This window comes from Echinops telfairi, unplaced genomic scaffold (assembly GCF_000313985.2).
Source record: "Echinops telfairi isolate 266 unplaced genomic scaffold, ASM31398v2 ScPeMD7_7400;HRSCAF=8409, whole genome shotgun sequence".
NCBI lineage: Eukaryota > Metazoa > Chordata > Mammalia > Afrosoricida > Tenrecidae > Echinops > Echinops telfairi.
In genome coordinates, this window is record NW_022111300.1 from 3596678 (window position 1) to 3614380 (window position 17703).

The 17703-nt window shown below is 40.1% G+C and overlaps 1 protein-coding gene and 1 pseudogene across 1 annotated transcript in view; both read right to left on the reverse strand.

The window, feature by feature from the left end:
• LOC115871655 overlaps positions 1 to 607 on the reverse strand; it is a 3395-nt pseudogene extending 2788 nt beyond the window's left edge.
• A 6909-nt stretch (positions 608 to 7516) lies between these two features.
• Positions 7517 to 17703, reverse strand: part of NDC80 (NDC80 kinetochore complex component) — a 74762-nt gene continuing 64575 nt past the window's right edge. Inside the window, exons 16-17 of the mRNA XM_004702887.2 lie at positions 14947 to 15049; positions 7517 to 7889 (exon numbers count right to left, since the gene is read on the reverse strand). Coding sequence (XP_004702944.1) covers positions 7752 to 7889; positions 14947 to 15049 — 241 coding nt within the window. The 3' untranslated portion in view covers positions 7517 to 7751. The remainder of the gene's footprint in view (positions 7890 to 14946; positions 15050 to 17703) is intronic.

Genomic DNA, 17703 nt, shown 5'->3' on the forward strand with positions numbered 1-17703 from the left:
GCTCCTGTGTGCTCTGGTCAGATATATCCTTCTCCCGAAGCTGCAGATTCAGTGCCATCCTTTGAAATAAATTCTTCTCGGGGGAGGGGGAGATTGACTTTATAGACTAATATTTTTTGTAAGTATTCCTGGGTTGTTGAAAGGAAAGCACTCTTTTTTTAAAATGTGTAATTTGATATTATTATGTCTTTTGTAATTTGTGTACTTTTTACTTTACCTGACTGAGAAACAGAGAAGTCACAAAAATAAATAAAAATCTTACCAAACTCTCATAAATAGTAAATGGCAAAATCTGAATTCAACCAGTCTGATTTTAGAATTTCAACTCTTAACCATGGTGTCAATTGAACTTTCATGTGCTCTTTGTAGATCTCATTCTCTTTGGTATCACTTGGTGTCCATCCATGCAATAGAGAAAAAGGATCTCTCAGAAGAATAGCTTGAAACCATTAAAGAGGATTGTACAGACACTGACATTTGTAAAATAATTTATCAAGGTATGTAGAAAGTAGGGCAAATTTCCTAAGGAACTAACAAGTTGTGTAAAATGGTAACATAATTGGGGGGGAGGGGGGAGAAAGAAAAGGATCTGTAACCTACCAGACATGTTGGTCGAGAACATTTCATAAGATGCGCTGTATGAAGCTAGGGCAGGGTATGGTGTTATTGGACAGTGGATATGTGGTTAACCAGGAATCGTAAAATGGGTAATATCAGAAAAGGAAGTGTGGTAAGCATAATTAAAATGCACAAACAATAGAAGATGAACTAAATAAATGTGACTTCTTACACATTAAACACTTATGTTACTCAAAATGCCTTCAAAAAAGTAAAGAGAGAACCTAGGGTGGGGGGATTTTGGCAAGGACCTATCCAACAGAACAAACCTCTAACATTTGTAGGAAACTTCGGCAGTTCAATCATAAAGAAGCAAACAATTAATGAAAAATGGGTGAAGGAAATGGGTAAAAAAAAATGGGTGAAGGACAAAGAAGATACCCCAAAGACACATGAAGAAATACTCAATATCGTTGACCATTAGAGAGATGTAAATTTAAAAAAAAAAGAGATTTCATCTGCCCAGATAGCAGTGATGAGAAAGAACAAGGAGGAGAAGGAAGAGAAGGAGGAACAGAAAGCAAAGGAGGAGGAGGAGGAGGAACAGGAGGAACAGGAGGATGAGGAGCAGGAGGAGGAGGTAAAAGAAGAGGAGGAGAAGAAGACAAAAGAAAGAAAACACTTCCTGACAAGGATGGAGAAAGATTGACACTCTCATACACTGCTGATGGGCTTGGAAAAGTTAAAAATAGAGATAGCATATGATCCAGCAATTCCACTATTAGGTATATATCATAGAGAAATAATAGCCCTGACGTGAACAGATATATGCACATGCATGTTCACTGCAGCACTGTCCACTATGGCACACACTCACATTCATTATTATACCTATTAAGAAACAGGTGGTGAGTGGCTAAGGGCACACTAACACAAAACCATTAATTAAATAGATGATTTTGGTACACATGAAGAAACAAGATAGAGTGGCCCTAACAAGTGACCAACATACAGAGACAGAAGGCATTTTAAAGGAATTGGACCATCTGATAAGAAATTTAAAAGAATGGCAATTAATGGAAACTCCTCAAAGAATTGAGATAAAGGTTGGGAAAAGCCCAGGGAAAAAAAGAAAAACTTTAGAATTCCAGAAAACTCTACAAGAACTGACAAAATGAAAAAAACATTGAAATCATATAAAAACAGAAAATATAAATACAAAGGATTAATACTAAAGTTTCAGAAATAGATAATATACGAGGGAGCAAAGGAAATTTTATCAATTGAAGGCTCAATTAGGAGCCTTGAATACAAATCACTCACTACTAATCTACAAGAAAAAAAATTTTTTTTTGGTTAGGGTTAGGGTTAGACTTAGGGTTAGAGTTAGGCTTAGGATTAGGGTTAAATTTATCATCTTTCTTAAATGGAACACGTGGAGTTCCATTCAGTGTGACTCCACCTCTATGAGGCATTCACTCTGAGACTTAAAAGAAGGCCCTATCTAAGCCTGGGTTCTCTAGAAAGCCAGTAAAGCATGTATGTATATATATGTATCAAGGAAAGAAACCCCTCACACAGTTGCAGAGGAGGCCAAGTTTCAAGTGCATAGATCAGATGTCAGGTTACAGGCTTCTTTGGATTCATGTAAGGCTGGGGGCTGATGAAGCATACGAATCCAAAGTTGAATGGTAAAGTAGTAGTCTGTTGATGACTCCCAGAGCCAACAGGCAATATAGAAGGCTACTGGCTTAAGTCTCAAGACCCAGAGATCAGATGATGAGCCAGATGCAATACCCAGGTCCACAAAAAGCAAGCAAGATTGGGTGAATAAGCAAATGTGGTGAAGAAAGCTTATGGTGCCCAGCTATCAAGAGATATAGCGTCTGGGGTCTTAAAAGCTTGAAGGTAAACAAGCAGCCATCTAGCTCAGAAGCAACAAAGCCCACATGGAACAACATATCAGCCTGTGTGATCACGAGGTGTCGAACTGATCACTGAAGACAAATGGGTGCATAAGCAAATGTGGCAAAGAAAGCTGATGGTGCCCGGCTATCAAAAAGTATAGCATCTGGGGTCTTAAAGGCTTGAAGGTAATCAAGCAGCCATCAAGCTCAGAAGAAACAAAGCCCACATGGAAGAAGCACACCAGCCTATGCAACCACGAGGTGTCAAAGGGATCAGGTATAAGGCATCATCAGAACAAAAAATCTTACCATAGTGAATGATGGGGGGAGTGCAGATTGGAGACCCAAAGCCCATTAGTAGGCCACTGGAGATCCTCTTGCAGAGGGGTCTCAGGGAGGAGATGAGCCAGTCAGGGTGCGATGTAACAACGATGAAAAATACAACTTTCCTCTAGTTCCTAAATGTTTCCTCCCCACTCCCACTACCATGACTAGAATTTGACCTTGCAAGTCTGGCTAGACCAGAGGAGGTACACTGGTACAGATAGGAACTGAAAATCCAGGGAATCCAGGGCGGATGAGCCCTACAGGACCAGTGGTGTGAGTGGCGAAACAGGGAGGGTAGAGGGAGAGTGGGTAGGAAGGAGGGAACCGATTACAAGGGACTATATGTGACCTCCTCCCTGGGGGATGGACAACAGAAAAGTGGGTGAAGGGAGACGTCAGACAAGGCAAGATATGACAAAATAACAATTTATAAACTATCAAGGGCTCATGAGGGAGGGGGGAGCAGGGAGGGAGGGGAAAAATGAGGACCTAATGTCGGGGGTTTAAGTGGAGAGAAAATGTTTTGAGAATGAAGTGCAAATGCACTTTACACAATTGATGTATGTATGGATTGCGATAACAGTTGTATGAGCCCCTAATAAAATGTTTAGGAAAAAAAAAAGCAAGCAAGATTGCCCACAGTGTCTACTTATATTGGAAGCAGTTCACACCCTAAGTGAAATTTCATCATGTGGGATAATTAGGACTGAATAAGCAGCCACTGAAAATCCTGGTCAAATAAAGGTGACACAAACTTTAACCATCATAGTTCACCTCTTGTTAATTTGGAACCTTTATATAACTCATTTAACCATACATAATCTGTAAATAATGACAACTACAAGGTCAAACTTGCATATCACATGATACTAGTAATTCATATACAATTGAAAATGCACTAACCCATTTACCATATATGCTTGAGTATAAGCTGACTTTTTCAGCATATTTTTAATGCAGTTTTTGTGGTGAAATTAGGTACCTCAACTGATATTCAGGTCAGCTTATACTTGAGCATATATGGTACAGCTTATATTTTGCAAATTCTCAAAACAAAAATATTTGATGCATATATACAAGGACCACCAATTGTCTGTCAGTTTGTCATACTATGATAGCTTGCATGCTGCTGGAAGCTATGTGTCATCAGTATTTCAAATACCAGCAGGGTCACCCCAAATGAACAGGTTTCAGCAGAGCTTCCAGACTAAGAACAGACTATGAAGAAGGAATAGGCTGTCCATTTCTGAGGAGTTAGTCTTTGAAAACCTTATGCACAGCACCGAAATACTGTCAGAGACGGAAAACCTCAAGAAAAGAATTAGCACGGCATCGGAGACAGTTGCCAGAAGTGAGAGCCTCAGGTCAGAAGGTACTCAAAATCTGACTGAGGAGAGCTTCCTTCCCAAAGTAGAGTCCCTCATAATAATGTGTAATAACATGGAGTAATGCCTTCTGGACCTTCATTTGCTGATGAAGCACTCAAAATTGAGAAGAAACAGCTGCAGACATCAACTAGCGATTGAAACATGGAATATATGAAGTGAAAATATAGGAAAATTGGAGTTGTAAAACATGGAGTACATAAAACTAGACATTTTAGGCATTGGTGAGCTTAAATGGACTGGTATTAGCCATTTTGAATCAGAAAATTATATGGTTACTAGGCTGAAAATGAAACCATCAAGAGGAATGGTGTTACACTCATTGTTAAAAAGGATATTTCAAGATCTTAAAGTATAACACTGTGAGTTTAAAAAAACGAGACACTAATCTTGGGATTAGTGAGCTGAAATGGATTGGTATTAGCTAGGGCATGGACCTAAGTTTAACAGGTACTTACTACTAGGTAAAAGGTTGGAGGTTCAAATATCTACCCAGGTGCCTATGAAGACAGGCTTGTAAATTTGCTTTAGAAAGGGCCCAGCCTTGAAAACCCCATGGAGTTGTGCTCTGCGCTCACAGAATCCCTCAAGTTGGAATCATTATGAAATGCTTTTGGTAATTTAACAACAGCATCATATAATTTTGCTTTATTTCCAATCTCAATTTAAAATTTGGGACCTGTTTCATAGCCTAGAATATGGTCTGTCTTGGTGAATGTTTACTATGCACTTGAAAAGATTCTGGTTTTGTTGGGCAGAGTTCTAGAAATGTCCACTGGCAGCATTGTGCATATGCTCACCCTTTGTTTTGTTCACCCCATTTTCTCAAGCCAAATGCCCTCTCCTTAGTATAGCTTTGCATGAATAAATAATTCCACCCTTGGTCTAAAAAATTCTACCAATTTCTTCTGTATAAAAACGTCTAAAAATGTTAACGTCTACACTGACAACTCCACATCACCCCAAATACCCATTTGTTCTGGTTGTACAAAGACTCACACCAATTCAAGTAAGTTATTTTTTATGATCTTTTATTTCTTTTTAAACTTCCTTTGCTAATATCAGTTTTTTAAAAAAAATCATTTTATTGGGGGCTCTTACAACTCTTATTACAACCCATCCATCAGTTATGCCAAGCACATTTGTTGCTATCATCGATATAAATTCTTTTAAAAAGTTTTATGGACATATAATTCACATATCATACAATCCAAGGTTTAATCAGTCTAAAAATAGTAGTGCAATTATCACCACAATCAATTTTAGAACATCTTTCTTGTACTCATTTTTATTAGCTCCCTATTTCCCACCTCCCCTGCCATAACCTCCAAGGACTATTAATCCAGTTACTGTCTCTATAGCTTTATCTCTCCTGGATTCCATATACAGAAAAACATTCAAAACAGAAATAGAAAAACCCTCAATGGAAAAAACCCCCGAAACTATGAGAAGCAACTCTTTTAGGATGAGAGCCTCTAAAGTGAGACTTTTGATGGTCAAGAGAAAGTCTCATGAAGATTGTCTTTTACGTTGTTGCTTAAAATTCCAGGATTTTTTTTGCTATTTTAAAATTTACTATACAGGTGTTGATGCATTAAACAAAGCAGCTTGACTCCAGTAGTGTGCACGTTATAATTGTGGGTGTTGTGGTGGGGGCTGCCGCAATCAGGAGGGGGTGGACAAGCTTCAGTCCCTGAGAAGAGTGCACTCTGCCAGCCAACTTTGGCCATGCTGGGTGGGGGCCTAGGGGGGGCTTGGAGAATGAACATCGGTTGCAGGAGTGAGCTGTCTTATTCACCATGGTCCCTTTTTAATGAGCAGATTAAAATATCCTTTTCATGATTTGTAGACCACTCACAGGGCTCTCAGTTCTTGGCTTTGCAAGATGAAAGAATTCACGCCGAAGCCCATTTTGTAATCCCAGTGGATTTTTTTTGAAGGACAGGATGTTTCAGGTTTTAGTCTCAAATGGGTTTCACAACTGGGCCTGAACATCATGGGAAAGAGCACCCACATGTGGATCTTGAGAGGACAGAAGCCCAAGAACCCTAGAGTCTGAGAGCACGTGAGCCAAGAGGCTATGGGCCCTGAATAGGTCCAGAGCGGGCTGGGGAGGAAGATGCTCTCTCTCTACCGGTCTCTGACCAAGAGCAGGGTTGAGCTAAAGTTCTAATGTGGCTTCTGTCAGTACAAGGATGCATGACCTGAGGCTAATCAGAACTTCTCTAGAAATGAATTTCTCTGAAGTAATGGTGTTGCAATTTTTTCTCACATCCATCTCCTCTGCATAGCCAGAGCAAAGATACTATAAAGTCTAAAAAAAAAAAAAAAAAGCTCCGGGGCTTTGGATCAGGAATGGGTTGGATTTTGTTTTTGTTTTATAGCAGAGATTGGAAACTTTTTTCTCTAAAGGGTTGTTATAGACAAAATCCCAGCCCCCGCCCCATGTGTTGTTAACTTGGCTTGGCTGATTCTTTTATTATGGCTGATTTCATGATACGATTTTGTATTGTTAATCTCTATGCTAAAGAGGTAGAATTAATGGCAGGTTAGAGACAGGACATAATCTACAGGATTATTCTCTTTTGAGATATAAGACATCAACCAAGTGAGCAGACTACCATTAAAAAGGAGCTAGAATGAGGATGTCTTTTGTACCCAAGGCTGTTTAGAACTTCCTATACCCAGGGGGAAACGATACCAACACACAAGTAGTTCTCCAAGGGATGCTGGGCCAATACATGCTGAAAGAGGACCTTCCTCGGGAGCCTGCAGGGGCCTTTCTCTAGAGCTGACTCTGAATTGAGACTTCTAGGTAACTAGGGTCAAACAATAATTTTTGGCTCTGTGGGCCAGTGTCACAACCATTCGGTTCTGCTGTTGTAGTGTGGCCTTCACAGGCAATATATGAAGGAGGATTTGGCATGGTAAGATTTGGCACACTGTAATTTACTGACTCCTGGTTTAAAGCCTCATACCTATTTTTTTCCCCCTGGGTGCTAGGATCCATTTAATGATAGCTCAGGAAGACAACACACTTATGGAGGCGGCCTGGATGTAGCAGCACGCGTAGGGAGAGCATCACAGAATGAGCCCACAATCTGTGTGCATGAATGTGGGTGTGAACTGCCCACTCCACCTCGTGAGCTCTTCAGAACTGGGCCCAGGGTTAGCCATGGCCTCGCCCAGCCCAGGGTGGGTACTCTGGGCGGATCTGGAGAACAGGAAGAGGGTGGGGCGGGCAGAGCTGGAGTGTGACTGTCCGTTTCCCTTAGAGCAAAGACGGACATACCTATGTTCTTAACATATAAAGTTTGGCGAAGAAAAATGAAGGACAAACACTGCTGATTCAATTTTATTAACTCTAACTATACATCTAAGGATGACAATCCAAATTATACATATTTTAGGTTAACAGATTTATAAAATATATACAAATGCTACAGTCTTGGGAAGATATGTTCATAAGACTTCATTGTAAGGATGGGTACAGGATATGTTAAGAGATTCAAACTTAGAAAATAATCCAAAATGTAAACTGCTAATTAAGTTCTTTCTTAGATAAGCAACGTTTTTATTCGTCAGAAGCCTGAAGTAGAGCAGCTTTCTTCTTATACTTGTCTGCAATTTCTCTGCTATTTTCTAAGAGATCTTCAGACAGGTATTCTTCGTATTCTCTTTCAGCTTTAGTAATCTGTTCCTCGAGGTGTTTCTAGGAGAAACAACCAACAGTATTAATGCAAAACATTATTTTTTAAATAGTTTTTACGGGAAAATTTGTAAACAAGACTAAAATATTTGTAAGTTAGAGATAATAAACACTCTTGCAGTAACCATTGTGTGTGCTTTCTCTAATGCAAGAACATTTTGCATCCTTTATTATATTCCTCTTTTCCCTCTCCCAGAAGTAACCACTGCCCTGAATGGGATTGCTTCGTTTCATAGGATTCAGAGATTTTATTTTTTTAGTCCTTTTGTTTTAAAATTTTTATTTTGTTGTTGAGAACACACATAGCAAACGATTCAACAGCTGATAGATGAACGAGTTAGTGTCACTGATTAGTCTTTGAGTTGGCAGGTGGTCCTCAAAGTGTTATCTTCAGCACTTTCATGAGGTCTTTTGTTTTAAACCATTAAATTTGTCATAATTTGTTATAATAGCAATAGGAAACTAACAATCATCTAATGTCTCTCTAGTGCAAAAAACGAGGGGAACAGGATGGGCAAACACCTATGCGCACCTTCAGTTTTATGAGGGATTGCCAAAGTACTATTATCGTTTTATAACCACCCAAAGTACATGAGAATCCCATTGTGCATTCTTGCTAGCCCTTGATAATAATAATAAAAAAATAGGTAATTTCTTGGGGGTATAAAATGTGTTTATTGGCCATAGTTGCTCTTTTGTAAGATTCTTGAAGTCTTCGCTCATTTTCCTCATCTAATTTTGGAAGGTCATTTTATAACTACAAGCTCATTCTCTTCTCAATTGTTTTTAAAAAATATCTTCTATCAGGTTGTGGCCTGTTTTCTTTTTCCACTGTCTTTTGGTATATGAGGGGGTACCCCTCCAAAAAGCTCTGCTGGGTGGACCTTTCATAGTACGCATTTTTCCCACTAGGTGAGGATTGAGCAATGTGCTCTGAGTTAGTACACCCAGTGGAATCACTCGGGAAGGTTCTCTCTGGTCACAGTGAATTTTTTTGTAAGAGCGGTTTCACTTGAACCTCATTTTTTGTGACGGCTGATTTAAGAGAACAATGTGCGGCTGTGAAATTTTGTTTCCTGCTAGGAAAAATGCTGCAGAAACCATTTTGATGCTGAACACAGCTTACAAGGACAGTGCTATGGGAAAAAACTCAAAGACATGAGTGGTTCTCCTGTTTCAAAAAAGGTGAAATGTTGATTGATAACAAATCTTGTTCTGGACATCTGTCAACTTCCTGAATAGGCAAAAATGTCGACTCATAGTGCATTTGGAATTTGTTCCACCAGGTCAGACTGTTAATCAAACGTTCTATTTAGAGGTTCTGAAAAGATAGCCTAAAAGTGTGCAACAAAAAAGGCCTGCTTTGTGGCAGCCAGGGGACTGGTGTTGCTACTACAACAATGCACTTGCTCACGCAGTCATCTCAGTGCACCTGTTTTTTGCAAAAACCAGCATGTCTCTCTTGCCCCACGTACCTGATTACCTGATTAACCTGACGTCGCTCCTTGCGACTTTTTTTTGTTTCTGTGAATGAAGAGGGACATGAAAGGACAGCACTTTGGAGACTTACAAGAGATGAAGAAAATAAATGAGGGAGGTGCTGTCAACCATCCAAACAGATGAGTTTGAAAAATGTTTCCGCCCTGGCCTCTCGTTGGCCCCTTCTCCTCTCCGGTCTTCTCTCTCCTGATCCCTTTCCCCTTGTCCTCCTCCACCTCCCCCTATTTCCATGTGGCCCACCAACAGGGGCTGAGAGAAGGCTGATCCCAAGGCTTCCCAAGAAGATGGAAATTGCGTTTGGGATCCAGGTCCATTTGCCACCTGGAGAAATGGCTATACATTTCTGTTTTTGCAGAATAAATAGCGCCGATGGACTCCCTTTAGAAGGATGCAATCACGTTTGGAGAAAGATGAAGAACACGAAGGAACCACAAAATCTTAATCTTAATTCTTTTTCCACATTGCTGACACCCCGAAGGGAGGGGCTGTTTGTTTGTTTTCACAGGCAAAGGAGATAGGTGGATTTCTTTTCAGCTGTGCCCTGAGAGTTGAGGGAACAGTCAGACATCCTGATGAGGAAGGCAAAATTCTTATTTCACTCTGGGCTTTGAAACTCTGCCTTCATGTGTGGGCGCCAGCCCTAGCTGTTTAGCTGTTAACTCTTAGGCATGGAATAACTGGCTGGTCTTTAACGAAACCAGCTATGGCTTCTATATGATAATGGATGAAGCATTTGCAGAATATAAGAATATGAAAGGGGCGAGATATGGAAACCTGTAAAGTTATGAGTCACTGGCATGTCATAGCTGACACACTCAAATGGCTCAAGTGTCAGGGGCCGCATGGAAAGGTTTTAAGAAATGACACTGTAACTATTATTGATTGGAGCCCCCAGGGAAAGCTTTTAACTAACTGCTCAGAGGAATCCAACATCACCACATGTAATTATATCAGTGATTGTGAGTGGCAAAAGGCCCCCAATGGCATTGTCACTATCAGGGTCAGAGTTGATGGCCTGGCATGAAGGAGGCCTTGTGCCTCCCTGCCCCAGGCTCCTGAAGTCTGTGACAGGACCTGAACTGTGGGACCTGTGGAAATTACCGCTTGCCACTAATTCATTAACAGGTTCCACAGGAAGCTGTACTGGCACCAGTCAGTCTGGCTATACTTATACATTTCACATGAATGAGACTCGATACAGTCTTGTGTGTAAAGCTGCCTATGTGCTTGCTGTAGGAAACATTATAAATGAAACTGCTTCCAGTGCCACTTGCCATATTTGTAAATTGTTTACTTGCATTACCATGCTCTGCTTATATACCTTTCATAGGACAGCATCCTCATCTGAAAGAGCAGGATGGGGGTGTGGATCCCGGTGATGAAGCGCAGATGGGAGAGCAGTCCAGAACCGTGCTTCATGAGGCAAGTGGTGTCTGAGACACTGAAATAACCTCGCTGATTCATGGGAATGTTAATCACAGCTATAATTGGACTCATAGCAATTGCTACTACTGCTGCCATTGCTGGGGGAGCACTACAAGAGTCCATCAAAACTGAACATTTTGTGCAGAAGTGGCAAGTGGACTCATATCAGCTCTGGGCCACTCAGGCAAAGGTGGACGATGAACTGGGGGGGAAGTAGCAGAGCTGCAGCAAATTGTCCAGTGGTTGGGAGATCAAATTATGGACTTGCAACATCAATTAATGTTAAAATGTGATTGGAATGTAACAGATTTTTGTGTAACCCCTTACCCGTATAATAAGACATCGCATTATTGGGATTTGATTAGGAAACATTTACAAGGGTTTAAGGGAAACATTTCATTAGATGTTGTTCAGTTTAAGAAGGATATTTTCCACACATTCAAAGACAGACAGACTCCAGGCATCTCCTGGCTCTGACATAATTAAGCATTTCGTGGATAACATGGAGGGATTGGATCTTCGAGCTTGGGTTCAAAGTATTTCTCATAGCCTGGGTTCCAGCCTAACAGTGCTACTGATAATCATAATCATAATTTTTGTCCTGGCTATCATGTGTTGCTCCTATAGAGAGCTAAGGAGTGTGAAGGAAAATCATATGGCCTCTATGGCACTTTTGAAGTTCATGCATAAAGCAAAGTGTTGGGAGCAGAGACCAGGAAGAGAGTGTTTAAGGACAAATCCTTTATTCTATCGCAAAGAAGCCTGGCAGGCTGGGTTTCTAGAGGTGAAGGGGGACCTTTACCCTTTTGAGTGGTAGGTAATCACATTCTCATGATATTGTTCCCCACTTTACCCTCATTTATGGCGCTGATTTGAGGTTCTCTTTTACTAGCACATAGCTGATTACTGTGTGGCCGGCAGCTTTTACTATAGAAGAGGACGCTCCTGTTGGCCCTATTTCTGCCTGCCGTGGCATCGAGTTCTTCTTGTACCTTCCTCCAGTAGCAGATGGGCATAGGGGGACTTTATCCCCCATGCCTGAATTCAAAACGTTTGCTTTAAGCCTGAATTTTTGGCTATATTAATTGGATCATGAAGTTTTGCTTTGACAGCTTTCAATGTATAGAAAATAACCACGTTGCCCACGTGACTCTTTGAATTTTATATATAAAACAAAAGGGGGAACTGTGGGAAACAAAGATTTCTCCCAAGTTGTCTCCCCAAAATACATGTTAAGACCTAGGGCACTGCTTGCAGCTAATGGTAAATGATTGTCAAATTACCTCCCTGAAGGCATTCAGTGGTCCCACCACAAATAGGGCCCCCTCCCTGCTGTTGAGGACAATGGGCTACTTCTCCCTAAGGGCTTGTGGCCATCAGTTTGGTCCCTGCAGGGTGGGTTTACACCCTACTGATAATGTTTTCTGTAGTGAGCCAGAGAGCAGGTCAAACCTGCTCAGTGACATTCAAAGTTAGGCTGCCATCCTGAATCTAGGATTGGCCCATCTTGTCACACGTATACCCCAATCCCTCTTCCTATTGCGTGTATGTCTCTAGATTGTCCCCCTCTCATTGCTGTATAACCTATAGTACACCCCCTTCCTGTGACGTATGTTTTTCCTGTAATTAAGGGGCTTTCACGCCCCCCCCCCAATATATAAGCCTTGGTTAGCAATAAAGACCCCCCTTGGCCTCTAAAAAAAAGAAAAAGAAGAAAAATGTTTCCAAGAATGAAATCGCAGATTTGACAAATGTATTAAGTGTAATGGATGGTACTTTGAAGGTGATAAAGTTGTTTTGTAAAAAAAATTCAAATACATAGCTCTGAAAAAAACACATCCTAAATGGCTAAAAAAAAATTTCCAGTTTTTTTTGGGGTACCCCCTTGTGTATTTATATGTAAACCAGATCTTAATTTTTAACAAAACCTTACAATTATAAAGATGGAGAAAGAATGAAAAAAACAAAGCAAAAACCCCATATTTGAGCTTAGATTCTCATAATAGAGTAGTAGTTCATTGAACAATTCATTCTAGTATAATAATCTGTAATGTTTCAATTTCCTATATATGCTTAAGTATCTATTTATGGACTCTCAACCAAATAGATTGGGCTGTCTACATCAATAGTTGACTGTGTTTTAATTCTCAAAACATCTAAACAGAAAAAATGATGCTGAACCTTTCAGAGAGTTCTAGGTGTCTAGAACATGAGTGAATAAACTTTTTTTGTAAGGATCAAATAAGTATTTCAGGCTTCCTGGCCTTGGTGGTCTGTGTTATAGCTAATTAACTTCATTGTGATATAAAAGCAGTCAGACAGTACAGAAACAAATGAACGTGGCTGGGTTCTAGTAAAATTTTATTTACAAAAGATGGCTCACATTGAATTTGGCCTTCTAAGCTGTAGTTTACTGACCCATGGTCTGGAATATCAAGTCAGATAAAGGAGCAGTACAGGACTCCAACCAGACTGATGAAAGTAAGTCTGTCCTACTAAAAAAGTATACCAACTAATGAAACCGCTTGATCTAAACCCCTGTTTTCCTTAGTCTAACTTATCTCTCATTATAAAAAATTTCCCATTACCTTTTAATGCTCTGGTTGTCTCTCTGTATTTAATCCATACTTTACTAGGACAACTAAGTATTATACTTAATATTCACTGGTAATTACAAATTTTGCATAGTACAAAGAAACACACTGGTGTCGAATTGATTCTGACTCACAGCAACCCCACTGGATAGGGAATTACTTCTCATGGTTTCTGAGATTGTAAACTTATGGGAACAGAAAGTTTCGGCTTTCTTCCATGGAGCAGCTGGTGGGTTTGAACTGCTGACCTTGGAGTTAGCATTCCATGCATAATCCACTATCACCAGGGCTCCTTAGTGCATAGAAAATGTTTGTTGAATTTAGTCTGGTCATTCTGAAAAATACTGAATTGTCTAGAAAATAAACCCCAAACTACTGGTAATGTACCATCGAATTTTCAAAAGTAAGACTTTAACCGATTTAAGATTTAATCATTTTGGTTACCTTTATACAAATCCCTAGGGATAAGCAACAGCTGGACTAACCCTGGGGAGACTTGTAGCTACAGGTTGTAAAAAGCATATGGAAAATTATTTAGTACAACCCTCTTTTTTTTTACAGATAAAGATACTCAGGACCAAAAGAACTGAAGTGGTATAAGCAAGTAGATTTTCTCAACCTAAGGCATTCCACTGTACATTATGAATGATCTTTCCCCTATACATCTGTAATGGCCATATTATAAGGTATCCTTGGGAAAATTGAGGAAACAATCACATATCATTTTCTCATCTGCGTTGCATGTGAGCCATCCTCGTTGAAAAAGGCTCCCTGTAAGGTTCTAGTGTCACAACGAGGTTGGATTAAGGAGATACTAGGTAGAAGCTAAGTTTTCAGATGTAGTAGTATCCCTTTCTTAGTTCTTATTGCTAAGTAATGAGAGGACTTGGCAAGTAAGAGAGTAAGGGTTCAGTGTCTTTTAGGGGAGGTGATGGAAGCAGGGTTTATCACATGCTCATAACATTTCTAATAAATCAAAGTCTACTAAGGTGGTATAATGAGTTTTTTTCTTTGCTTAAATTACTCTTAGAAACAAAGCAAAACCAAACTAAAACATTATCATTAATAAATTACCCAAGAGTTTTAAAATTTAGTAATTTATTATAACTTTTAGTGCTCTGGACAGTAGATAGAGTAAATAGTTTTATAACTGAACTTTCACACTATGTGAAGAGTAAAGCTACGGTAAATATTATAGAAACTCTTTAACCGTTGTCACATGAAAATAAGAAGGAAACACATTTCTCCTAAAATAAGCTCTTCCATATTACATTTGATGAAATCTTAGCATACACATGTTTTTTAGAATGTTGAACTGGCCTGGCACAGTAGCGTCATAAGTTACTGATGAAGTATCATTATGTAGTATTTATGCAGGTAACACAGATCACTTTATGAAATGCAGAAGAGTCTCCTGAATCCCCTAGCTACAGTGCTAGGAACGATTCCTCTGGTGAATTTTTACTAGACATATTTTTCATAGAAGTAAAACATCCTTTATTTGCTATTGAAACAAATCAGGAATAAAACCACACCCTTACCTCCACAGACCCTACGTGAATAGCAACCATTTCTAAAAGACGCTGCAAGTTATTGCCCACTTTTCGTCTTTCTTCACTTGTGGTCTGCACGGCTAGCTGGTATCTGTAGAAAAAATAACAACTCTTGATTACGCTATCTAGAGAAAACTAGTTCTGCTTAGCTTAATTTCTAATTCCACATTCAATAAAATCAAGCTATAGTTTACAGAGAATTCAGTTATTCATCGTTAAAAGAGAACTAAAAATAACCTTCAAGGCTCCTTGCAAGTTAGGTCAATATGCCAGCAGAAACACAACAGTTAACACAAAGTCTGTACATTGAGCTTTCCTTGAGAAAGGATTGAACATTCATGAAATAAAAAAACTCATTCCTATTTTGTTGAGTGAATTAAAGTTGATCGAGAACCTTAGAGGTAGAACTGTACGCTTTAGCGGGGAGCGTGGGGTTGGGGACAATTACTAGATTTTCCTGCAGAGTAGCTGGTGGGCTTGAGTCAACAACTTTTGGGTTAGTAACTGAGTACTTAACCATTGTACCACGGTGATCCTTACCTATAGCCTACTAGTATACCTACTTTTCACTCACTAACTCTTTATCTGATGTTTCTCTTTACAAAACAAAAAAATCCACTGCTGGAATATTTGGGGCTTTAACACATCCCAGGCAGTAGGAATGCAAGGTCTTTGATAGGTGAACTCCGTGTACTTGTCCTACAGTGTTTCACTGCCGAGGCGGGAGGAAGGGCAGTGGTCTCCTCTACCCACTGGGTAGAGTTGGGGAGGGGAGAGGTTGTGACAGGATGCTCTCCAGTAGGTGCTTGGTATTCACAAAGTGCTGAAGCTGGGGAAGCAGCGGGAAAAGGAACCTAGGGTCTGGCTCTAGTCAGAAGGAGTCCTTAGATGGTACACTCAGGTGCCTAGGGTCCCTAGGCCCCATGAAAGCTGGCCAGCATCTGTGAAACCCCTTATGCTTGATACTCCCTCAGAGGTTGGTATAGGTGAGCATGGAGCAGGCTAATTGGGTAGGGCCAGTAATTTCTGCAGTGCAAGGTCATGGGTACAGACCAGGCCTGCCATCCTGGCCTTGGAGGAAGCTCTAAATTGATAAGCATAGAAATACAAGGGTAGAGGGGACTAGGGCTGTGCAGTGAGAGTAGGGGGATACTTGGGTGAAAAGCTGTTGGGAAAACTGGTGGGGCAGTGTGAACCCCACTGCAGCATTTAGTCCTTTCTGCCTGTGGACAGTCACAAAGGGCTTACTGGGCGTATTGAGAAGTTGAGCTGGGACCATCCATCTTAAAAACACAGTGAGAGAAAGAAAGGGAGACAGCTCAAGAGACAGGGGAGAGGGCTGGGGTGGGTTGCCTGGGCTATCCTGATTCTGAAAGACTGACTGAGAAGCCATCCTCTGGGTAGTAGTAGGGGCTGAGAAGGTAGAGGTGGTAGGTAACTTTATTAGTGGCCTGGGAGGACACTCACCGTCCAGGTGAAGGCCCTCCTCCATTCTGGTACCATACTGATACTGATGCTAGCAAAACAACCTGGTCTTTGGATCTTCATCATGTGAAGACTGAACGTAAGGGAATAGGGCTAGCTGTGACTTTCTCTAGGCCTGTACTTATAACATTGCAGCCAGATTTTTTTCATTACTTGAGGGCTACTTGAGACGACAGGGTCCCTGGTGGCACAGTGGTTCAGCATTTATCTAGTATCTGAAAGGCTAGCAGTTTGAACCACCAGTCTTGCCACAGAAAATGGGTGTGGCAGCCTAGAAGCCTATGTACTGCCTTAAAAACCCTATAGGGTAGTTCTCCTCTGTCCTATAGGGTCACTATAGATAGGAATTGACTCAAGGGCAATGGATTAGCTTTGAGACTAAACAAAAAGTGCATTTTTATATAAGTGTATGTACATAAATTCTACAGATTCAGTACCTTGATGTGTACTGGCACATTACAGAATTATATAAAAATGATTCTTAAAGAAAGGATGTCACTAATTTTCGGTATAGTTATTACATAGTATGACGATGTACCGTATATACTCGAGTATAAGCCGACCCGAATATCAGTGGAGGCAACTAATTTTACCACAAAAACTGCATTAAAAATGTGTTGAAACCCTGGGGGACAGACAACAGAAAAGTGGGTGAAGGGAGACGTCGGGACAGGGCAAGATATGACAAAATAATAATTTATAAATTATCAAGGGCTGATGAGGGAGGGGGGAGCGGGGAGGGAGGGGAAAAATGAGGACCTAATGCCGGGGGCTAAAGTGGAGAGGAAATGTTTTGAGAATGATGAGGGAAATGAATGTACAAATGCGCTTTACACAATTGATGTATGTATGGATTGTGATAAGAGTTGTATGAGCCCCTAATAAAATGATTTAAAAAAAAATGTGCTGAAAAACTCGGCTTATAGTGCTACATACCTTAACCACTTAATAGATGTAAAATTATGCTAGTATTTTTTATTCCTGTCTTTTGTTTCTGTTACTAAAGTTTTTGAATGCTGTGCCCCAGTACCAATTTCCCATGTCTTGAGGTTTTTTAATTACAGTTTTGCAAAGCAAAGTAATTTTTAAGACTGCAGTTCTGTACTGTAGGACTATATAATTTATAGTGTAATTATATCATTTTAGTGTAAAGATACATAATTTCTAAAAAAATAAATATTAAAATTTGGTGATTTTTCTATTATAAAATAGTCAAAGTTGCTAAGTATATCTACAAATGAATGCTTTATTCTTGAGGCA